This window comes from Scylla paramamosain, chromosome 28 (assembly GCF_035594125.1).
Source record: "Scylla paramamosain isolate STU-SP2022 chromosome 28, ASM3559412v1, whole genome shotgun sequence".
In the NCBI taxonomy this organism is placed as follows: Eukaryota; Metazoa; Arthropoda; class Malacostraca; order Decapoda; family Portunidae; genus Scylla; species Scylla paramamosain.
In genome coordinates this window covers 4,707,441-4,732,280 of record NC_087178.1, presented here as the reverse complement: position 1 = coordinate 4,732,280, position 24,840 = coordinate 4,707,441, and the positions used below count along the sequence as shown (strand labels likewise).

The 24,840-nt window shown below is 47.8% G+C and overlaps 2 protein-coding genes across 34 annotated transcripts in view; both read right to left on the bottom strand.

Annotated features, from left to right (window-relative positions):
* Positions 1-23,942, bottom strand: part of LOC135114754 (longitudinals lacking protein, isoforms A/B/D/L-like) — a 54,835-nt gene extending 30,893 nt beyond the window's left edge. For 7 of the 33 annotated variants that reach the window (XR_010275663.1, XM_064030806.1, XM_064030794.1 and 4 more), the window contains exons 1-4: positions 23,606-23,940; positions 17,160-17,250; positions 16,073-16,870; positions 15,761-15,937 (exon numbers count right to left, since the gene is read on the bottom strand). Coding sequence is in view for 32 of the 33 variants with exons in the window: in XM_064030806.1 (XP_063886876.1) it covers positions 15,761-15,937; positions 16,073-16,870; positions 17,160-17,250; positions 23,606-23,640 (1,101 nt within the window). In the remaining variant the exon portion in view is untranslated. Of the gene's footprint in view, positions 1-18; positions 911-2,844; positions 3,847-3,948; positions 4,603-7,764; positions 8,223-8,770; positions 9,265-9,517; positions 10,301-15,760; positions 15,938-16,072; positions 16,871-17,159; positions 17,251-21,896; positions 22,048-22,088; positions 22,110-22,169; positions 22,479-22,943; positions 23,145-23,605 lie in introns of those variants that run through there. The other 26 variants (XM_064030786.1, XM_064030790.1, XM_064030793.1 and 23 more) reach the window with 22 other exon arrangements.
* On the bottom strand, positions 1,155-2,833 carry LOC135114760 (zinc finger protein 398-like). The gene is made up of 2 exons (XM_064030811.1): positions 2,348-2,833; positions 1,155-2,200 (listed from the first exon to the last, which is right to left on the bottom strand). The coding sequence occupies exon 2, from the start codon at positions 2,192-2,194 to the stop codon at positions 1,841-1,843; it is 354 nt and encodes a 117-aa protein (XP_063886881.1). The 5' UTR covers positions 2,195-2,200; positions 2,348-2,833; the 3' UTR covers positions 1,155-1,840.
* Positions 23,943-24,840: the final 898 nt, after the last annotated feature.

Here is a 24,840-nt window from a genome sequence, read left to right as displayed (position 1 = left end):
TGCAACAAGAGGAGACCTACTTTAGAGGACAGCAATGGAAGACAACCTTCTCTACTTCACACTCTGCTACTGCACACGTCTTCCCGCCTCCCCCCGCCCGACAAAGACCTACGGCTACACGCGGAAGCAAGGACGAGGACCAGAAGAGGGGAGGGAAGGGGTGAGGTCGCTGAGGGTATGAGGAAGTAGTGGTAGTGAATGCCTTCAGCCAACACGCCACACGTGAGTAACCAACTTATACCATTAATATTTCACCCTCAGGAGTCTACAGGGTACTGCAAGAGGGAGAGGAAAGGAAGGCTGCCAACTACCGCCATCACCACCTCCATGCACTGTCTGAGGGACACAAGGACACAACCTAAGCCAACACCTGACCCGATGCACCCTCCCTCCCGCAGGACACCTTTTGAAAAGACAGACACACGAGGCACCAGCATCTTGACCCGCTTAATCTACAACTTCAGTACTTCTGTGTCGGACTGAGACTCATGGTGGCGGGGGGTGAGCCTGTGTGTTCGGCGTGGTGCTGGGGGGCAAGGCCGTAAGCAGCGGAGGAGGCGGGCGGCTGAGGCAGAAAGTTGTGGTGACGCGAGTTTTGCATGAACTCCTGATGCTGCTTAACCATGTGCCTCTTGAGCGGCGTCATCTGCGTGAAGCGCGCGGGGCACTGGCTGCATGCATACGGTTTCTCGCCGGTATGGAGGCGCTGGTGCTGGGTGAGATGCTGCTTCGTCTTGAACCGGCTCTTACAGAACAGGCACGAGAACGGGCGTAACTGAGCGTCCGCAGCAAACGAGGCGATCTGGGGGTTGAGGGCGGAGGCGCACTGCAGGGGGGCGCTCGCTAACCCAAGGATCGGGGCCTCGCCAGGGTGGTGGTGCTTGGACAACCCCGGCCACCCTTTAGACCCCTGCAAGGAGAAACAGTCTGCCTTAGTCCAGCCAAGTGCATCACTTGGGGGTCCTCACGGCTCAACACTAGCAGAGAGCAAGTCTGGCGGCACCTCACAGCAGGACTCACACCACCACCTAGATGGAATGTAACACTCAGTGAAGGAGGAGCGCTACTCACCCCACCCATCCTTCCTTCTCCCACCTCTACACCCTCACTCCCTCTACGCCGTCTTCCCTGCTTCAGGAGATTGACAGAGGATCATAAATATCAACAGATTTTATTATTAGAAACTGCAGAACAGGTATTTTTTGAGCAGCAGGTGGACACTTACGTACTCCGGGGCCCCAAGAAGTGCATCCCGGAATTAGTAATGTGTACAATGAATTAATAAAATTTTACAGGATCGGCGTCGCTGAACGGACTCCGGGATTTCACAGGGTTCATAGTTTAGCTAAATAAAAGCCTAGTGTGTGTCTGTCGAGGAAATACGTACATTTACCTTTTTATTGTAAGGTACTGAAACGTAATATTGGAAGTCAACAAAAGAAGTGTGTGCTAAATGAAGCAGCGCATGACGTACAAACTTTATAGAGATACAGTAATGAAAGACTGCGTGAAAAACCATCACAATAAACAAGAGCTAAGCGTAGGACTACACGGAAAGTGTTTATTTGGTTCTCTGATGAGCCACGCAGAAGACGTCGGTGCGAAGGACAACGGGACTTATCACGCCCTGGCCCACACCTGCTGGCACACACCGCCTCCCATGCACACGCCCATGCTGTCTCTCTCTCTCTCTCTCTCTCTCTCTCTCTCTCTCTCTCTCTCTCTCTCTCTCTCTCTCTCTCTCTCTCTCTCACACGCACGCACTGACACACGGGAGCACAGCCCTCGCAGCCTTAAAAGATGTGTAAAAAGTGTGGAACCTGGTAACAGAGCGGGTCAGCTAGTAGTGCGTGTGTTGCTGCTGCTGCTGCTGCTGCTGCTGCTGTGGTGGTTGCTGTTGGTCACCACTCATGCTGGGGTGGGATGGGGGCGCGGGGGGCGGGGGCGCGGCGGGGTAGAGGCGGGGGTAGTTTGGGTCTGCCGAGTGTTTGCGCCGCACGTGGCTCATGAGTTGATGCTTTTGTACAAAGGCGCGGCCACACAGGCGGCAGGCATAGGGCCGCTCCCCAGTGTGGATCCGTTCATGCTCGATGCGGTGGTCTTTGCGCTTAAAACGGCGCCCACAATAGCCACACTGGTGCGGCCTGAGCATCTCCTCATCCAACGAGGCCATTTGGTAGTTGAGGGTAGCCATCAGCCCCTGGAACAGAGCAGAGGAGAGCTGCTTAGCAAGGTCTACCCCAGCTGGCGGCTCTACCATAATACCACCACCACCACCACCACCACCACCATCACCACCACCACCACCACCATCACCACCACCACCACCCACCTCCCGCTAACTCACCGACTCTCTGCAAACTCAAGTTAAAGCTTCGCTGTGACATCATTGTATTAATCATTGTAATATTGGTCCCGAGGAGGCCGGGCGGCGGCGCTACACTGGGTAGTGCGTGGTGAGGTGGGCCCGCCAGCTCTCCCGGCTCTCCAGAACCGCCCCGCAGATGGCACAAGTATTGGTCTCGTCGTGGTGGATTTTCTCGTGAATCTTAAGCGAGTCCTTCCTTTTGAAACGCTTGCCGCATACGAGGCAGGCGTGGGCCCGCACCTCAGAGTGTTTGGTGAGGTGGTTACGCAGGTGGGTCTTTTGCGCGAAGCGGTGGCCACACATCTCGCACACAAACGGCTTGTCACCGGTGTGCACTTTCTCATGGATCAAGAGATGATCCTTCCTCTTGAAGGCCTTGTGGCAGTAGGTGCACACAAAGGGGCGGTCGCCGTCACCACCCGCTGGGTCCCTGAGCCAGTCCAGGTGGCAGGCTTGCCAAGTGCCCTGCAACAGATGAGAGGAGAACCTGCCTTAGCCAGCAACTCTACAGTGGCTACTTTCAGAAGCAACAAGGGCCGCGCCACCCCCCCCTCAGCCTCCTCACATAAACTTCTACTCGCGACCCCAGACAACCGCTAACAGCAACTTTCCAAGAGGGACGAGAGCAGCGTGATATTGCTGCGATACTGAAGCCGCACCATGCGTCCCGCTGCCGGCCGCGGGGGGTCTGTGACCACCCTGCGTGCACCAAGAAAACACAAGCTTTTTGTGGCGCTGTGCAGTCACCTTGCCGCTCAAAGTATTCTCTCGGCGCTCGCACTTGTGAGCGGCGTGGCCTCGTCCGTGCCCCTGTGGGGGGAAGGAGGGAGGGAGGAGGGAAGTGCGGCATTGACTAATAGACTCCACTGTCCTGCGCCCGACATGGACTTCCTGCCGCAAGTTTCGCTTCCCCCACTAGAGCCTCCTGGCACACCCGCGGGCACGCACTCGCCCCAAGACAGCCTCAAGGTTACTCCCGCTCGATATATCACCAGTCCCGCCAGGCCAATCAATACGACACTTGGGAGTAACAACACTTCAGTGATCCGCGACCCCCTCCTATGCCCAGTCCCTCTTCAGGGGTCGGCCGGCGGGAGGTCGTCACCAGCAGGCTGGAGGTCAGTGGGGGGAACGGCGGCGGCGGCGCTGGCGGCGTTGGCGTGCACAGTGCTGCGCTCGAGGTGGTACTGCAGGTGATACCGCGTGTTGAAGCGGCGCGGACACAGGGGGCACTGGAAGGGCAACATGCCGGAGTGGAGGCGCAGGTGTCTCCGGTAATTGTCTTTGCGTTGGATGATCTGCCCACACACCTGGCACCCGAAGCCTGGCGGCAGAGGAGCGGTGCCGGGGCCGCTGGGGGGCGGCGCGCCCTCTTGGTAAGGGAATGGCGGCACCAGACAAAACGCCTTGTCCACCATAACCTTGACAACCTCTTCATTATCACCACACCCATCGTTCCCACCAACTCCACAACCCCTCTGCAACAAAAACAAAAAAGCTTGGCGTCACAACCTACTCTGGTAGCGGCCAGCCGCAGTGCATCTCCCGCCCCTCATCACGCCGTCCCGACCCTCCCCGCCCCGCCCCGTCACGGCTTAGATGTTATACTTCCTAAGGTTGGTGTGGTGGCCAACGCTGTGGATCATGTGGTACACGTAGTGGGACCTGGAGGAGAAGAACTTGTTGCAAATGACACACACATAGTTAGGAGGGACACGAGGGCGGTCCTCCCTTGCCTTGGATTCATCCGACGCTGAGTCCTGGGTGGGGCCGGGTGCCGGGGTGGCCGCAGGGTCAGACCCCGAGGTGGAGGCGGAGGTGGCAGTGCGGGAGAGGGTGGGAGTATCGGTGGAGGACGTGGTTGGAGCAGGGGGGGGAGCAGGGGTGGAGGAGGAGGATGAGGAGGGAGGGGCGAGGGAGGCATCAGATGCAGCGGCAGGGGCAGGGGCAGCGGCAGCAGCTGGGGTTGCGGCCGCGGGAGCGTCGCTGGAGGAGGGACGACCCCGGGTGCGTCCTCCCGTCTTGTTGCGGTGCTCGAGGCTGCGGGTCACGTGGTAGTTATAGTGCGACTTGTTGATGAACTTCTTGTTGCAGAGGCTGCAGGAGTACGGGAGGTTGCCAGTGTGCAGGCGCTCGTGCTGGGTGGCGTCGTACTGGCGGCGGAAGAGCTTGCCGCAGTAGTCACACGGGTACCTGCGGCGCGGCTCCCCCGCCGCCCCTGACACTATCCGCCACTGCAAAAGAGACACAAGCACGCTGCTGCGCCTCAGTGCTGCACACACTGCCCACCAATCCAACACAGCCACTCACCACCCTCACGTTCCGTCCCTACCGCCCGCCAGCCCTCCCACACGTGCCTCACTCTCAACAACAAGAAAAACTAAAACGTGGACTCACATTAGTTTATATATATATATATATATATATATATATATATATATATATATATATATATATATATATATATATATATATATATATATATATATATATATATGCTCAAGATCCCGTGTGCAACCCACAGGACTGCTCAGATTCTCAGAAACAAGATAATCTTTCTGCACTGCCACTCATCACAGCCAAATAACCAGCAGAAAGCCGCGCCACCCTCCCGCCCCCTGTGCCGTGCCGCGGCCAGACGCGCCACCCCAGCCTAACTGTTCCAGCCTCCCAGACGCCTCTCCGCCCCGCACCCCGAACAATGACCCGCAAACTCGCTCCAGCGACACCCCCTCCCCCGCCACGGGCATCGGGGGAGGGGACGGCGGAGCAGAGGAGCGGCTAACTCACTCTGCCCCAAGACCCCCCACCCCCTTCTTTACCCGCTCTTCCACAAAAATGTACAGGGAGAAATACCAGACGCTTTGATAGCAAAATATTTATTCAAGAAGTTTCAAAACACACACACAGAAACACACACCTTGACCTCACCTCACATATCTTCAAACCACCGCTTCCCCCACACCCCCGCCATCCCTCACCCGCCACACCTTCCCCCTCAACCACAAGCATTCCCACTCCTGCTTCCACACGCGGGGGAGGGAACACTGCCAGAGATCAATGAGCCAACCTTCCCCTTCGTCAGTATTTCCAGTAGGCGTTAAGGAGAGGGTGGAAGAGGGTGTATCTGGCGGGACCTTGAAAACACACACACACGCACACACACACACACACACACACACACACACACACACACACACACACACACACACACACACGTACGTACGTACGTACGTACGTAACATTTCACCATTATTACTACATCTACAGGAACTTATGATCATTATTCTTATTATTATTCTTATCATTAGTATTATCAACCAGCAGCCTGTTACTACTACGACTACTACTACTAACTACTACTGCTGCTGCTGCTCCTACTTCTGCTGCTGCTGCTACTACTACTACTACTACTACAAAAGGAAGAGAAGGCAGGTGAGCCCCTCAAGTATTCCGCACAGATAAACAATTAAAGTAAAACCCCACGAAGGACAACACATTAAGGTTCTCACGCTTCTATTAAAACCCTTCCCCAAACCGGCCCTTAAAAGGAACCCTAAAATCTTCAAAGGCAGTTACTTCTTTATCAATTGGCATTCAGTGACATTTTTTTCAGTTTGAATACAAATATAATTCCATTTTATGCATCTTATTTCTCACTTATTTTTCTTTGAGTCTGAATGTTTAGTTTAGGGAGTAACTCTGTGTGTGTGTGTGTGTGTGTGTGTGTGTGTGTGTGTGTGTGTGTGTGTGTGTGTGTGTGTGTGTGTGTGTGTGTGTGTGTGTGTGTGTGTGTGTGTGTGTGTGTGTGTGTGTGTGTGTGTGTGTGTGTGTGTGTGTGTGTGTAAGGTCAAAGGTCAGACTCAGAGGTCAAGTTTAAGGTCACGTCATAAACCCAGGATCGCTCCCCGTGTACCTTCACAAATTTCTCTCTCTCTCTCTCTCTCTCTCTCTCTCTCTCTCTCTCTCTCTCTCTCTCTCTCTCTCTCTCTCTCTCTCTCTCATCCTTAATCCACTCTCTCTCTCTCTCATCCTTAATCCAGTGTTTTTATAATCTTTATAGTTTATTGTTTTATCGCTAATTACCTTCAATATTCGCTTCTTAAGAAATTGTTAATGCATTTTATTTCAATATCCACCTTTCCTATTCACTTTTATAAGTTATTACCGCCACATTACTTAACAAAATCCACCTTTAAGTAACAACCAGTTCTGCCTCTTCACTTACCTATTTTTCATCTTTATTAAGTTCTTTCCCTCGCTAATCCACTTTTTAACGAGTCTCAAGTTTACTGATCCAACTTCCTTCTATACATCCACCGCCTTATTTTCTCTCTCTCTCTCTCTCTCTCTCTCTCTCTCTCTCTCTCTCTCTCTCTCTCTCTCTCTCTCTCTCTCTCTCTCTCTCTCTCTCTCTCTCTCTCCCCCATATACAAGAAGACCCACGTCACCTTAATCTTGTTCATCCGCATATCAGTCTGTTCCGATGATCATGACACACCGACGTCCTATCATCCACTTCACTGTTAAGGATCCACTCCCTTAACATTTTATTCAAATCCTAGTCTTTCACTTCATTAATTCATCTCAATTCATTCATTCTACGTATCACTGTTGTTTTCTTCCCACACTGATTTATCCAACGTGTGTGTGTGTGTGTGTGTGTGTGTGTGTGTGTGTGTGTGTGTGTGTGTGTGTGTGTGTGTGTGTGTGTGTGTGTGTGTGTGTGTGTGTGTGTGTGTGTGTGTGTGTGTGTGTGTGTGTGTGTACACGCGCGCGCCTACATGCACTATTGTATTTTTTTCTGTAGTATTTTAGTGTGGATATCGTTATTATGTGGCTTATTACACTTGCTGTGGGTAAATTTACAAGCAATGCGTCTCCTCTTTGTTGGTGAGACTGGATTAAATAAGAAAACATCACGATGTCTTGGTGATTATAAACAGATGTAGTTGTCATTTGTTTCTATCACTAAATGCGCTTTACTACAACTACTACTACTAAATAACAATAATAATGATAATAATAAAAATAAAAATAATAATAATAATAATATATTATTATAATAATAATACAATAATCACCATTTCTTTATGCTAAGTCACCATTCCTAAACGCCACCTCATGATCACCAGTGTCCATCATTGACCATTCCTTGTCCGATTCGCCACCACCACCAGGCCTCCCTCTTCCCTTTAATCCCTCACCTTGACCACGCTTCCTAGGTTCCCTCATGACTCCCCAGGCCAGTGCTTCCGCGTCTGCCTCTCAATAATGTAAGGTCCGGGTTGTGTGATGCTGCCCTGACCTTTGTTTTCACTCTCCCACTCACTCGCATCCCCCTCTGTCCCTCACTCTCCCCGTCCCACCCTCCCCACCGCTCCAGCCCCTTCTTCCTCTCGTCTAGTGCCTCCTTCCTCTCGCCTCTTCCTCCCTCTCCCCGCCGCAGCAGTTTTATCTCAGCGGTGCCTCTCCCTTCACCACCACCACCAACTCTAGTCTATTGTGGTGCTTGGTGCTGCTGCTGCGGGTACTGGTGCTGCTGGGGGTGCGGCAGCGGGTGGGCGTCGCCCCCCACGCCTAGGTTGAGGCTCTTCAGCTTGGTGTGGTGCTCGAGGCTCCGAGTCACGTGGTAGGTGTAGTGAGACTTGTGGACAAATTTCTTGTTGCAGATCTGACACGAGTAGGGCTGGTCCCCCGTGTGGCGTCGCTGGTGCTGCTTGGCGTGGCTCCGGCGCAGGAAGAGCTTACCGCAATATGCACACGGGTGCTTGCGCTTGCAGGAGTCCCCTGCCGGCACCGCCCCAACCAGGCCGCAAGCCTCTGATACACTGGATACACCGGTAATCCGCCACTGCAAAGAGACACGCCGCTGCGTCTCAGTCATGTCCAGTGAGTGGAAGGTGGGGGTGGGGGCTGCTGTGGCAGTAGTCGTGCTGCCTATATATGGTAACACGCCTCAAAGCTACAGGACAAGGCAAGGACACCTGACCAGCATCTGGGATCATTATGCTACACACCCTAATGGGAACAAGTCAATGCATACACATGTTACTCTTCAGCCCAGCTGGGCCCGCAAGCAGCCACTCCCCGGCGCTACTTGAAAGAAGGAAAGACTGTTAGAGGAAAATAGGAAGGCAAAACGCACAGATAAAGTTCCTCCCTCCCTCTCTCTCCCATTACTAAGCTGACCCTCCACCCCACGCTCCCAACCCACCACAACAAAACACCAAGTGGTCCCACCACTTCCCGTGACCCCAGAGAACTGCGGGGCACTGCCGCTCCCCAGGTCATCAAGCATGCCCCCCCCCTCCTCTCACCCCACCAGCACAGTGCAGCCCGCTGGGTGTGCCGCACCTTCCCTTCCCGGTAGGTCAACTTGAGGAAAAAGAAATAGACAAAGACTATTTTTCTTTATTTTTCAACACAAAATAGTCTAGATTATTCCAAGCATATCCAACATATTAGTATCTTTAGACAGAATAAAAAACTCTTAGTTATTGTGTATTCTCCAGATAAGTGAAGCGAGCAGCAGCAGCAGCAGCAGCAGTAGCAGCAGCAGCAGCAGACCCTCACAAGAGGTTTGCGGCGGACGGGCAGCGTATGGCATGGTTTTTGCAGTTACTCTTCTGGGCAAAGCCTCGACCACAGTGCTGACAGTGGTATGGCCGCTCGCCCGTGTGCAGCCGCTCGTGGTCAGTCAAGTGGTCCTTACGTTTGAACTTCTTATAGCAAAAGCGACAAGAGTACGGCCGCCACTCAGGGCTCGGGATATAGGGCGGCGGGTGGTCGACAACGGGGCCGGGAGGGCGGGGGGCGGCCACACCACCTCCGCTGCCGCCACCTTGCCCGCCCACAGGCACATAGTCGCCTACTACTGCCCCGAAGGCCGCCCTCTGCAAATGAAGGAACACTGCCGTCACTTTCAAGCTGCCAGGCACCACCACATGCTGGCCCTCCCCGCACATTGGCACTCCTCACGCTACCTCAGGAACTATTGGGATTTGACACAAGGGTTGGGTGGGTGGCCGCCAGAGGGCCGCCACCCGTGACTGCTGGGGAAGGGCAGCTGCACGAGGCAACCAACTCATTAGTACAAAATATAAACGAAAACTTTCCAAGCTTCCTTACTGTGTATATACTGGATGAGTATATAGGTAGTAAAAATATATTGGCACATTGTTATAGCTAGGGTTAGGCTGACTAGCTTCCAGCTACACAAGCACTGCGATCCACCAACGGTACAAGCACTATAGAAGCAACGGTTCCCTACCGCAGACACCTCTACACAACACAGACCTGCGTCACCACGACCCGACCACCACCGGCCACCGACCGTCACCTCTCAAGGCTCTCCTCCCCAACACCCCACCACCACGGGGAGCGCCGTCACGCCGGCCAGGCACTCTGCCGGCCATTCTCTCATTATCACGCAGAGTCGGGCACTGCTGCCGACGACGCCGCCGCCGCCATCTTCTTCCTCATTCTCTCCCGAAATTTCCGCTGCCGCAGCTGCCCGCTGATGAGCCTCTCCAGCTCTTTCTGCAGGCGTTCAGCCTCGCTCCTCCGGCAGCTTATTTTCACCTCCACCTTGGCGGCCTCCAGGTCACTCAGCGTGCCGGACTCCAGCACGGATTCTAGAGTGGCGGTCTCCGCCTTCAGGAGACTCATCTGAGCCCTGATCCTGTCCTGACGGTACCGGCCCCGCCCCGCCTGCTGGTGGGGGGTTATGTACAGCGGGTCCGGAGGGACGGTGACGGCAGCGGCGGCGGCCATGAGGGGAGAGGAAGGAGGAGAGGAGGAGGGGGGCACCAACTTCCCCCCAAAGCCTCCGAACAGAGTGTGGGGTCCAGGCTGGCGGGCCGCTGAGAGAGCCATGCGGCCCGCAGGGGAGAGGGGAGAAGCCGCCACAGAGGAAAATGGGCCCAACAACTGGAAAAGGGAGAGAGACTTGTGTCAGGCCACTCTCTGGGCAGGGGAGCTGCTGGCCCGCTGGCCTCCCGACCCTCCGTGAACGACTCAGCGGCGGCAAGACAGGCGACCGACTCCCTGGCGAGGCGAGCGAGGCGAGGCCTACCTAGCTAACCTATGTCGCTACAGTGTGTTACGACAGGTGCGCCGAGGCGTCAGAGTAAGATCAGTACCTTGTACCTTGTGATACAACAGGATCTGTGAGTCCAAAGTTCTTCACAAAGCCAAGACTTATTCCCTGCACCAGCTACAAGTATACATTCAAAGAACTTGCAAGAAGGGAATTTCACCTCAACAGCATGGAGTGGCCGGGGGCGTGAGGCCGCCGGGCACTTCACAGCACACAGACAGGCAGACAGACAGACAAACAGACGGGGGGACGTAACACTTGTTACCATGCTAACAATGGTCGTCTCAGTTTTTATTTTTTTTATCTTTTAAGACTGATCTCTTGTGGTGAAATTCTCTCTATTAAGTACACAAATACAGTATCAACAGTTACATGAGCAACTTACTCCAGTCCCAGTTCCTGCCGTGAGCCACACCGTGAAGTGAACACTGAGGCTGCCGCGCCTGGCGGAGCAACACAACAAAGACCTTGACGAACACGGACTGAAGTAATTTGCCTCAGAAATCAAGAGTGACTCCTCCTCTAACCTCCGTCTGTGTCAAACAGACTGAAGGAAAATCTAAGGTGGCCGTCACGCCAGCCTGGGACTACTGTACAGGCCGCCCTCACCAGGCGACCCCACACCCTGTGCCTCGGGTCATGTGCGTGGCGGCTGGTGCCCTCCACACTCCACTCTCATGACAACCCTCGCGTGCTGCAAGGCCGCTACAAGGATCAACGACCTTTCTCAATGACTATTTCTCTCTTACAATGCACCGGTTCGTGACCTTTAGTGCACAAGATGGGTGAAGAACTTGTTTTCTTTCCCCATAACTAAAGCAACTCTCCATAAAACGAAACAATGTAAAAAGGGAAACTCTACATTACGGTAAAACATTAAAACTAGATGAGTCCGCGTGATTTTTTCTTTTCCTTTCTTTTTTTTTTTTTTAAGCCTTTCAGCAATATAGTTTATTTTCATCTTCCTCAACTGATCATTAATTGAGGAGGAGGAAGAGAAGGGGGAGATGAGGAGCAGCACTGACCGCCGCAGACACACACGGGAGGCACAGGGTCGCGTTAGAGGAGAAGTCATCGATATGCCAACAGGAAGGTAAACGTGTGTGTGTGTGTGTGTGTGTGTGTGTGTGTGTGTGTGTGTGTGTGTGTGTGTGTGTGTGTGTGTGTGTGTGTGTGTGTGTGTGTGTGTGTGTGTGTGTGTGTGTGTGTGTGTGTGTGTGTGTGTGTGTGTGTGTGTGGCTCAACCGGTTTGCCTGCCTACGGAGAGGAGAGGAAGGGGGAGAAGAGAGGAGAGGAGAGGGCAGGAATGGAAAATAAAGGAGCGGAGCGGAGAGGAAGGGGGAGAAGAGAGGAGAGGAGAGGAGAGAAGGGGAAGAAGAGAGGAGAGAAGAGGAAGGGGGAGAAGAGAGGAGAGGAGAGGAGAGGAGAGGAGAGGAGAGGAGAGGAGAGGAGAGAGGAGAGGAAGAGTAAGGAGTAATGAGGAAGATGGAGAAAAAAAAAAACGAAAAAATACAACTATGAATGATCGTGTGTGTGTGTGTGTGTGTGTGTGTGTGTGTGTGTGTGTGTGTGTGTGTGTGTGTGTGTGTGTGTGTGTGTGTGTGTGTGTGTGTGTGTGTGTGTGTGTGTGTGTGTGTGTGTGTGTGCGTGTGTATACATTTCCCTACCAAACACACACACTCATGCTGACGTTTCTCAAGTCTGTGTAAAGTGTTGCCGTCTTGTCCAGCCCTAGAAGTGTTACCGAAGTGAACGCACCACTAAGCAACAGCAGCAGAGGTGTGCCGCTGGACTCGTTAACGTTACCTAGTGCATCAATAAGCAAGTGTCGATTTGTAGTGGTCATTGAGTGGTGTGGTGAGGAGTGGTAAGTGTTATGGTGTTGCGTAATGTGGCGAGACAGTGTGGTGAGCTAAGTGACGAGGAAATTAGTATGATATGTAGCGGCAATAACTTCACAGGTCCATTTACTGACATTAACTGTACATGGTGTAACACGAGTTCTCAAATACTATAATCTAAAACAATATCTTTTAGTGGACGATCTTCCATAACCTTATACACTGCCTTCGTCTCAAATGATATGAACTGGATTGGAAGTGCCGATCGTTTAGCTGGTAAACAATGGAAGGATCTAACAAGGGAGAGAAGAGTGGGCGTGTATCTAGGAGCAACGGTGGGTGTCATGCGGCGCGAAAACGTTGGCACTACACAAGTTACGTAATGATAAACTTGATTCAGGCACTACAAAGGTTATGTAATTATTAACTTACGATTCAGTCTTCAAAAACAATATCACAAAACCGTACTTCATTAAACAACAAGGACTAGATTAAGAGTCGTGGAGATTAAGCAGCGTTGCATTATGGGTATTACTCCGCCGCCAAAACACTCCGTTGGTACTCTTCCTGGACTACGTGAGACTTATTATTTGTGGCTCCTGCAAGACTAAACCTGCGATGAGTGCCTGGAATAGTGATGTACAATGCGCGAGTGTAGTGACTGTGTGCTGATGATAAGATTCCTTCCTCTGGACATGATCATCACAAATTAAGGTTAGTTTGTTTGACGCCTTCCAGAACCAAAACATCGTATCTCACAGGTGTTCGTTTATACCTTGCGTTATTTAAGTTCTCATGACCTTAGTGAAGTAGTATATTTCTCTATGCACACGGCAAATGATCATGTACTATTACGTAAGTACTCTGAATATCCCCGCGCAATCTTCTACCCTGTCCCTCTTGCTTGCCTCCTCCCTGTCTGCTCTAACCTCTTCCGTCCCTCCTTGTCTTTTCATTATCTATATATTTAAAATGTTCTACTCGATACAACTCATGTTACACCATATATTTTCTCGTTGTTATTGTGCACCAGTAACCGAAGAACTAACAGGGTGCTGGGAAGCCAATCAGGCAAGAGAACCGTGTCGCAGTTTGAAGTTCATGTTAAGCTGCGTAATGCCTATGGTAATTCAGTGTTGGTGGTGTACTAGTTAGTGTGTTCGTCTTTCTTAGTAACGTTGTGTGCAGTAACAGCCACAGTAGTTAGGTCATTATATTGTGTCGTAATCAACGTGGTGGCATTAAAAGTGAGGAGTTATGGTAGATGAGGGCAATAAATGTGGTTTCTCTCATAGGTATTCAGGTGTTGGTGGTGAAGCGAATATACGATGAAAATGTCAGGGAATGTTTGGTTACTATGATATGTTTGAGTGTAGTATATTCAGCGTGATATGTTCTCTCACATTCACTCACTCACTCACACAAGCAAACAAACCGTTCTAACTCAAAAATAACATATTTAACTTAAGGCCTCCACTAGCAATGCCCCAAGAGCCCTGCTCCTAAATTCATCAGACCTAACCACAAGAACACAAATTCCTACATTATTCCACAAACGAGTAACCTATTTCACCAATTGGCACCCTTGTTATTATGGTATTTAAATGGAGCACTTCAAGATATTATTCCATATCTCCACATCTGTGCTCCAAGGATTTAGCATACTGCCCCTTCTCTTGCTATTGCTGCACATGTCTCGCCCTTGGCACACTTGAAATCTTTCTAATGCATTGCTATGGTTATTTTCAAGGTGCTCATCATATCACACTCTAGAGAATACTTTGTTATGACTGAGGGATTCTTATTGAAGCAGAGATTGATTTGAATAAGTACATCAAGCAGTTTATAATCAGTTGTCACTATCTCCCCTTCAAAGTCAATCCACGCACCTACACAATGCACAGTCACTTCATCCACTTTTCCACTACTCATACCTTCCTTTCTATTTGTAAAAACCAGCTATAATCCTAAAGCATTTCTCAAATCACACTTGGCCAAGGAGCTGTGTCCGTTCTCTGAATCTTCCATTATTCTGGTACATATGGTGTATTCATCTTTAAACTGCTTATACCACACACAACTGCACTTAAACTCCACTCCCACACCAACATGCTGCCTGTTGTCATATGATCGCTTTGCAACAGTAATCTGCAAAGACCCCACAAGGCATAACCCTCAAACCAGCATCCCACAACAACATTGTGCCTGTTCGTAACACCTGAACACTAATCCCCACATTTCCAACGCACGTCTGGGGGTCTCATTTTCTTTGGTGAAGATAATTGTACTTAAAACCCCTTAAGAAATCTGTCTAAAAAGCTCACCCAAATAGTATGCTGTTTGTGTTCCTTTGACAGTTACATTCCACAATCCACTGATGAGCTACTACTAACAAAGCATCACAGCCATATTTCAACACTTGTCAAAAACTAAGTTAAATTTAAAGTCTCAGTATTGCCACACCATCTCCCTTCCTAATACTGTCCACTTCAGGCACAAGTACACAGGCACTTAACCACTTCTTCCATTAGCATTCCAATCAGGCACAAGTACACAGGCACTTAACCACTTCTTCCATTAGCATTCCAATATTCCTCATCCCTGCTGGTGGTGCTTCGACCAACACCATTAAATTCAAGGATTCCTCAGCTGCACACTACATGGCAAATTAATGAGATGCCACAACCCTTGGTCTTGCCTAACCTGCAGGTGTTTCTTATGATTTAAGCATATTCTAATAATATTCAGAATAGCTAGAAGCTAAAGTTCATTATTTTAATGATAAGAGTTTCGTATGTGTTTGGAACTCCACCACAGAAATCTTACAAACTTCATCACGGAAATCAGTAACGTTTAAAAACAAATCTCAGCTTCAACACAAACCCAAGGCTGCTAACACATACACACACACACACACACACGCAAGGCCACATGAAACACAACAAACCACTACAAAGGTGCCAATGTACAGCTGCCTCAAGTCACAGCACTCCCTTGGCTGTCTACAACCCTCACACCAACTCTGACTTATTGCCTCCACTGAATGACTGAATAACTTGCAAATGTGGTTATATAAGTAGATTAAGTATCCCATTTTCCATTATTTCCTTGCAATCATTAAACTGAATAATAATATTGAAGACAGACGTAGGTATCAATTCACAACTACCTCCATTATCCTTTCCCCATCACATCTTCCATTCCACAAGACTCGTTCCAAAAGCAATCCACTATCCAACCATCACTTACGAACGCTCCAGTACAACCTCTTCACATCACAGCATCTCTCTCTCTCTCTCTCTCTCTCTCTCTCTCTCTCTCTCTCTCTCTCTCTCTCTCTCTCTCTCTCTCTCTCTGAGCAAGTGATTAGCTGTATATGTGCATGTCTGTATGTGTGTTTACTTCCTGTTGGCACATGAAGGTTGGAAATACAGGAAATGGAACACTCACCATTGCAGGATCACCGGTGGCTGGCATGGTGCCGTCGCTGTGAGGTAACATTACTTCAGGAAAATTGGGGGGGTTTTCCGTCCCCAAGGAGGACTCCCCCCCTCCCCCATCCCCCTCCACACCCCAGTCCCCTTCATCATCTTCACCCAGGTCCACCACATCTTCCTGTTTTATTTCCTGCAAGAAATCACACATTTACTGTTAGCTGGCTGGAGGACTTGTCAGCATCAACAAAGGTATTACAACAAGCAAAGCAGTAAATGCAGAACAAAGAACACAAGACATACATCAAAATACACTCTATATACTTACAAATTCTGGCTCTTCTTTTGACTGTTGTTGTTTGTGCAGGCCAGAGGGACCAGGTGAAGGCTCCTCCCCACTGTGGCCATGGGCGAGGGCATCAACTTGGGAAGTCGCACCATCACCAGCATTAGCTTGTTGCTGTTGCTGCTGCTGCTGCTGTTGACAGTTGCCCCCACCCGGCTTGGCACTTAGACTAGGTGTTGTGCTGGCATTCTGTTCACTGAGGCCACTGAGACCACTCTGTATGCTGGTTCTGCTGTCCTCATCCAGAGTGGCCTCAACAGGGGGCATGCCCACCTGGGAGGACCCAGAGGTGTTGGGGGGTTGTGGGGAGCGAGATCTAGATAGCTGCGTGGCGGCCGGGGGGTGCGAGGATGGCTGGGTGGCTTGGGACTGGGATGGGGAGGACTGGGGGGGCGATCGCTCTCTAGGTCGCGGTCTCTTGGCAGGGGGGCTGTGGTGGTCCAACTGAGTTCTGTTCTCTCTCTTTTCTCTCTCTCTGTCCCTGTCTCTTTTGGGAGCAGGTGGATCATCAGGCACAGCTAAACCTTTTATTTGTAGTCCTTCTGCAGTTTTTATAAGAGATCCTAGACTAGATTGAGGAACATTCACTTCGCCATTATACATAAAGTCCAGTAGAGCTTCGAGATCACGTGACGTCACATCTTTCATGAACACTATTGGATGTTTACTCGGGTTTTTGGTAAACATCTGCTTAAAATAGTCACTACAGGTACTTAGCACAAACTTGTGAGCTGCATATAGCTTCCCACCACAGGCCAATGTGGCATCCACAAAGATTTCCTGAAAAAACAACAGGCATACATAAATATACAAGCAGACAAATCGGAAAGCTAACTTTGAATCAAAGATGCCTCCCCCACTGAACATTGATGATGAATTTTCCTTTGCAAATTAAAACCAACTTTGATGCTTGTAACAATTCAATTTTAGCAGTGTTGCTTCTCACTAAGTCTTATCCTCTTTTTGTTCATTTTCAATGCAACCCAACAAGTACAGCTAACATTCAAGTTCCAATGAAGCACAAAATACTGATATAAACACAAGTAGTGAGTGGCTGCCAGTAGATTACCTGTTCCCGCAGGAATGTGAGGATGTCCACAAAGTGTGCCTGGTGGTTGTTCCACTTCAGGGAGAGAAGCTCCTCAGCCATTTTGCCGCACCTGACAGGAATACAACCACAAGTTAATTCCCAATAACATCTATGGTGTACACACACAATGCACATGCTCTGAATCTCTTAGTACCTACAATAACTTACAACACAAGACAGTTCTCTGAATATTCAAGAAACAACTTTCAGCTTATTCTTCCATCACATTCACTCTTGCTTTCTTATATCAGTTTCTTTTATTTTAGTAGAAATATATTTTCCTTTATGTACATTTTCATCCATTGCTGCCTGTATGGATGAACAAGCTATTACAATTACTACACACAGCAGTCCATAACCATGATATACCTAATGCCACCCACCCTGCACTAATCCCTGACGGCTGTGCTGCAGCAGGATCACCACTGCCATGACTCCTGCACTCAGGCAATCGGAGCAAGCAGCTGGTGATGCATCAGCCCTACATCCCTAAACTTTCTCAGGCTCTCACCAATTAACTTCCTTCACCAAACACGGGCTAGTTTGTAAAGAGTGGCAGAATACAAAAAGTAAAGAAATTTATAACAAAATTAAAAAAAAAATTAATTAATTAAATAAATAAATAAATAAAGCTGTGGTGCTACAATAATGTGCACCTGACCAGGGCCATGGAAGCACAACCTCTCCCACTGAAAAACTGCCGAGGGCCAAGACTAAACTTTTCAGTAGTATAAAAATCAAAGAACAACACTTGGGGAACCAGTCAATGCAACTGAGAATGGAAAGATAACAAAAACATTTACCACCAGCTGCATGTGATTCATCAATACACAATCTGCCTGACAGGACTTGGTATTACAAACAGCATCAGACAACCTGCACTAAAATGCCAGTCATCCCTAAGTCCTGCACAACTGTATTGCATCACAACAGCTGGCTACCAGTTCACTTCACCTCAGCATTTTTGTTTGTGAAGTAAAAACCCCAAGGCAAAATCTGAACATGCGTCAACCTCAACATTCCATTAATTTTTGTCGACTCAAATGTAACAAGGTACAATTTATTCTGTGAATACAAGTGCATGAGATTCTAAACCATTCTAAACCTATCAAAACTTTCAAAGTATTCATTACATGATTCAGTATTTAATTACTTGAAATATTTAAAGACGAGGTATTTATATCTCCAGACACTGCACAAGGGAACTGATCTCTGCTTCTCAATCATTATCTCTAAATTCACTGTAGTGTATCGTAAAATGTTAGCCTTGCAAAAAAAGTAATTTGACTTCATATCCTCAAAATCATTAAAATTATTCCCTGGAGAGAGAGAGAGAGAGAGAGAGAGAGAGAGAGAGAGAGAGAGAGAGAGAGAGAGAGAGAGAGAGAGAGAGAGAGAGAGAGAGAGAGAGAGAGAGAGAGAGAGAGAGAGAGAGACTTGCAAGTACTCTATGTTCAAGGTCCATAAAACCCAATGAATGCTGTCACCACTGCACCCATGAACTCTCCCCTCTCCATACACACCTGGTTGCTTTGGTGAGTTTAACCCACGTAAGATACTCCAAGAATTTCACAACTGTCATTATTTATCACTCCCTCACAAACAGGTGACAAGACAGGTTTATTCTAACTGAAATTTAGTTAGTTTGATTATAATATCCAAATATCAAATTGATATGCTAAGCTGAAACTCTGTTCAATTACCTAACACTCTTATTCATTAAGTGGCACCCAAAGATGCACAAGTGTTACATTACTCAAATTAAATTCATGGTTTACAGCATTCCAGGTACTTAAGCACACCTGTAAAAAAAAACAGGCTAAATTTTACTTATATACCTGTCACCTTCACATTCAATAATATCTACTATACACTGCCAAGATGTCTATTATTCTATTTCAACATAACCTAGTTGTTTATTTTCATCAATATCAATACCTTATTTTCATCAATATCAATACCTAACTTCAATTCATCACCAATGCCAATCACCTTAAGCCACTATGATTCCATGAGACAAACACCTCCTTGTGGTTAGAGTTTGTTAAGTTAGATATCATTCCAAGCTTGCTTAGGGCTTCTCGGCATATCTTTACAGCAAAGGAGACAAAGCCAAAATTGTCTCGTCCCAGCCTGGGATCGGAACGTAGATCACAAAGGAGGATAATTTCACCGTTAATGAAAATGACCAGGTAGTCTTTTTGGCCATCAAAATGTTATGGTACTAAAAAGTCACATACACAACATCAAATGTTGTTATAGAGAGCACACTCATATCATGTTACCTATTTCAACACAACTCCATAGACAACAAAGAATCTAAGCACATTTTCTTATCATCTGATCTGTTCCAAAGTAGAAACCTAGGTTGTCTATATTCATATCACAATCTTACTACAACCTAACCTATCACTTAATTCAGCCAGTGTACACATAATTACTTGATGTACTGTCAACTCTGAACAACAGTTAATGGATCAAGAAATCTACCATTGCATACAAATTTCCTAATTAAATATTTTTTTTATCTTCCATGAGTTTGCCTAGGTACAAGTTAGTTTCAAATTAAAAGGTTGGTTTATTGAGACTAAATCCAGTATACAATAACCCAAGTCTGAGGGCCTTCAGCAAACGTTAAAATTCACTATACACAAGAGGCTCAGGAACTTAATTGGCATGATGGGAGATGGTTAACAGTATAGTTACGGTAAATTAAGCCAGCAGGTATTGTTTTACCAAATGCGCAGTTCTGTGTTTTGCCTACTTCCTTTGACTTAATATTCTTTGTTACACTCATTTTGAAATGTCTATGCACACATCTATAAGGCACTGCTGTGTGATGACAGCAGTATAATGAATATAGAATAGAATGTGTACAGTCAGACCATGACTTCTTATAACAATAAGACCCAAAGACATTGAATAGCCACAGGCCTAGTGAGATTAGCAACAATGTGATGCAATCTGCCATTAAGTGATGAAGGGCTCTCAACAAGAACTCACTGAGGACGAACTATCACACACCTCACTGTATCCTCACTCTTGACACACTGTGGTGTGTTGTCAGTAAGTCCCAACTGCGTCACAGAACCCCAGGACACAAGCACACATTGTACAGTTGCTAAATAAACACCTCCACATGGCAGAACCAAGTAACCATGCCACATCCTTGACCTAGTTTGCCAGACAAACACCCACTCACTCGTCTCTTCTCAGGCTTAAAACCTGCTCACAAAGCTCCAAGTCCACCACCACCAAGGCAGGACTATTTAAAATTTTCTGATGGCTGAGCACGACAGCAAATCTCAGTGCTGACATGACTCGAACATCATAATCCTTATGGCTTAAGTTTCACTACTGTCGGTTCCACTTACTCTGTTCCAGCGATTTTGCCTCCAGGGAAAAACAAATAATGTAACACAACCACAAGGTGATGCCCTCAATCCCTGAGTGCTGAAAGGGATGCTTATGCCGACCAGCAGGTGAAAGCATCAGCCCAGTGGAAGGGCTACCCTGTCAATGCGTCCTCAAGTAGCAAGTTGTTTTGACAGTTGTTGAAACTAAGCAAAGGTTTTGATGGCTGACTAAACTTTACAAAGGGATTAAACAAATACTTCTATTGTGCTATATCCTTCCTTTGTTCTTGATATTACATGACACCATTTTCAGTTTCTGAAATATAATTATGGACAGTTCCAATACATAAAAGGCCATGTTCCTCACCCAACTTGTCCCCAAACAATCAATGTAAAAATTGAAATAGGGTAGACATGTACCAAAATTTTTGAGCACTGTGACTAGTGGTTACTTCAGGAAATGTCAGTGAGCAAATAATTAAGTGAGCAAATAACTAAGACACACTGAGGAGGTGCCGGCAAATGATGAAGATTCATGCTTGTTGAGATGAAAATGCATACACTTATAATCAAATGACCGGCTTATAAATGGTACCATGTCATTTCTGGGGCTTCAATGAGAAAGTACAGATAAGAAATACAAATAAGTTAAAGCTGAAAACATCATCTGATAAACTTGATCTCTTAATTTCATTACACAATAGCTTTATAATAGAAATTAAGGTATTTGATATACCACTACCTCTTGTCTAAGATACTACATGCCCCAACAAATAAAAGATAATCTTACACACAATACCAATACTAATACACACACAATACCAATACTAATACAGAGGATGATGATGATGATGATCATCATCATCATCATAATAATAATAATAATAAAACAAGGATAATAAATTGACAGGTTCAGCCCTCCTGTCAAAAAAAAAAAAAAAAAAATTCCAAATCTTAAGTCAAAATCCAGACGTGTGCTTATAATTAATAAATACACTAAAAACACAAAGACGAAGTGCAGGGCATGACAGGAACACCAGCCGTCAGTGGCGCAAAAGAAGACAAGATAATCACAGACGCCCCCTGTACCGTTAGACAAAGCATTCCTGCATCCACCACCACACAATGCACCACACCGCTGCACACGCAACACCACACACCACAAGGCTCACATCACCACCAGAACCCCCACTTTAACACACCAGAACGGGCAATCAGGACGGAAAGACGCCACAGGGGCACACAAAGCCAGGCGCCGGAACCCACCCGGAACACGGCGTCCCTCCACCCAGGCCGAGGACGCCCCTTCAACGCCCTCCACTCACACCCAAAACTCCACTTATTCCACCTTCTACAGTACCTTATGCCTCCCCAGCGTTGAGGAGCCACCATAGTCACCCCGAACCCACGGCTGTCATGTGCCACTAAGACCCCACAACATTCTCCAAGGAGAAAATGCTAAGCAGGCTCAAGATGGCGACTCGTCCCTCTCAAGCTGCGCGTCCACTTCCACCCCGACCTGCTCCACACCAGCCTCCACCTCTTATCTTACCTTCACTGCCCGCCTCGCGCCTTCCACGGGCACCCAGGATTCACCAGGCACCAACAAACGTCAATAACTCGGCTTACTTACATGTATATCACGAATTAATCGAGAACATTGTAAAATAGTGGTTGCAGTTGCCGTCCACTGCGCTCCTCTCCCGACTAGAGGCGCTCAGCTCCCTCTGTGCTGATTGGCCGCCCGCCTGAGGTGCCTCCTAGACCCACCAGCCTTTAATTCCACATTTAGCTGCACACTCCGGGGTCATTATCCACTGAAATTTATCCCAGATGCCTCCTTGATAATCCCCGCTACGTTGTAGGGGGATGTAAATAGCGTGAAGGGGATGCACGGTATGAGAGAGAAAATGTTTCCCATTACAGAGCTTCGTCAGGCGACCGTGGATCCCATTGGCCAGCTCCTCCTACGTCCTCTAGCGGGCTCTACAAATACCACGAAAATCAATACATAACCGTTACTTTCTCTTTCTAAACTTCTTTGATTACCACTCAAGTCACTGGTGAATTAAAGATGCATTCCCCACCTCGCTTGTTCATGGCCGGGATGAGTTACGCAGTCAGGGACGCCATGCTATATTTAGAAAGCTGTCACCGGAAATGCAACCTCCACAAGGGAAACAATGCCCGGGTTTGTGCTCATAAGGGAACGCATTTATTCATTTCTTTTCATTTATTAACTCTCTCTCTCTCTCTCTCTCTCTCTCTCTCTCTCTCTCTCTCTCTCTCTCTCTCTCTCTCTCTCTCTGGGGACAAGAGAAAGAGGGAAGATTTCTTTTTAGTACCATATTTCAATCAAGCCCCTCAAAATCAACCATTCAGATATTACTCCCTCAAACACCGTTACCTTGCCTTTATTCGCATCCACCTTCAATTTCCGCCTTTTGAGTTCTCTCTTCTCCTTTGCCGTCCTCTTGGTAGCCAGCCATCTTCAATTGTTCCTCTTCCCTGCATCTTATGTCGCTTCCACTCCCCACAGCTCCACTGCAATGCCATGTCACCTCATTTCCTGTCTCCCCTTGTCTTCTTTTGTGCTCACTAGCAAACACTGTCAAAGGTGAAGATGGGGATGAGATACTTAATCTCTTAAGCCCCGTCCACGCTATCGGGCACTGCCTGACACACACTGTTACCAAACCCCATTCCAATACACATGTTTGGAAGAAGAGTGGCAGGTATGTGAACACAGGTGATGCCATAAGAGGGGAAACCACGACAAGCCATCCAAACATCCTTGCTTGCTGGTTTAATTTCGAAATTACACGGTTTTCCCGTTTATACATTAACAGCAGCCAAAGGAATGTAAATCTTCAATTGATATTCTGAGCCAGACAGACTGGCTTATCTTAATAATATAATTCTTGAGTAAAACACACACACACAGAAAAAATAGATTAAATAAATAAATAAATAAATAAAATAAAATAAAATAACTTTGACGGGATAATGAACGGATAGGACAGCACAAATCTGCAGTTGACTAATGAATAACATGAACTGCCCTCTTACCCAACTAACCCGCGATCAGGCAGTAACTGGAGCATGGCAGCCTAACAGGTTTTGGTAAACACAGCCTGCAGTAGTGTCCGTCAAGCACTGCCCGGTAATGTGGACAGGCTTTTAGAAGGGATAGACATGACTGCTTTCCGGCTTAACTTTCAACACAGCTTATCATAACGGACATGTCACTGTGACACGCGTCGCCAAGGAGTTGCCGGCGACCAAACAATGCTGTTAAGCAGAACTTCACAGAGGATTCGTCAACACACTTCTCTCTCCATTATATTGTATAATAATAGGGCTTCTCGCCTGCCGATATGGCCTGCTGCACACTGGCGTCCTGTACCGAAGAGATTGGGCGTTAATGGATTCCCTCCCTACGCGTCACGAAGCTTCATATATTATTACCAACCATCGGCAGTGGGTCAGAAACACACAACAGCTGCTTCACCGTAGTCGCCAAATCATCTATAGTTCGAAAGCTTACCGAAAGAGGACGGTGTGATTTTGATAAGACGTGTCGTATTTAGATGGCGGAAGCACCTCGCTAATGTTTATGAGTTCCACTATGAGTTACGTACCTGTCTTTATACAGCGAGCAAGCAGCCATCAAGGGAGTTTGATGACAGGGGTGTGTGTGTGTGTGTGTGTGTGTGTGTGTGTTATATCCTGATGAAGGGTTAAAGTCTCTCTCTCTCTCTCTCTCTCTCTCTCTCTCTCTCTCTCTCTCTCTCTCTCTCTCTGTTACATCACCACGGGGTACGTGCGGCATTCGTGGTACACAAAGTCTCGAGGGGATACGAGCGTACTCAACAGGTGTTTCTAAACTATACTGATCTATGGCAACAGTACAGTTATACAGTCACCTCACAAACACAAGAAAGCGCAGACTGAAGAAAGTACTAATTGTGAAAAAAAAAAAAATCAGTTGTATTTATTTACTCACTATCTTATTGTTTAATTGATTTGCCCACTTCTTTATTATTGAGCAAAATTATTGTTTTACTTACGTGAGTCAGTTTCGTTTTTAATTTTAATTTCGTGGTAATTTTAGGATGATGTTGATAAATACCCGGCGTATTATATAATAATAAAAGGGAGAGAGAGAGAGAGAGAGAGAGAGAGAGAGAGAGAGAGAGAGAGAGGCACTGGGGGAGCGAGCAGAATCGAGGATCTCTCTCTCTCTCTCTCTCTCTCTTGGGTCCGTTTGTAGTATGGATCGCTTCTTGGGAACGATCACGCGA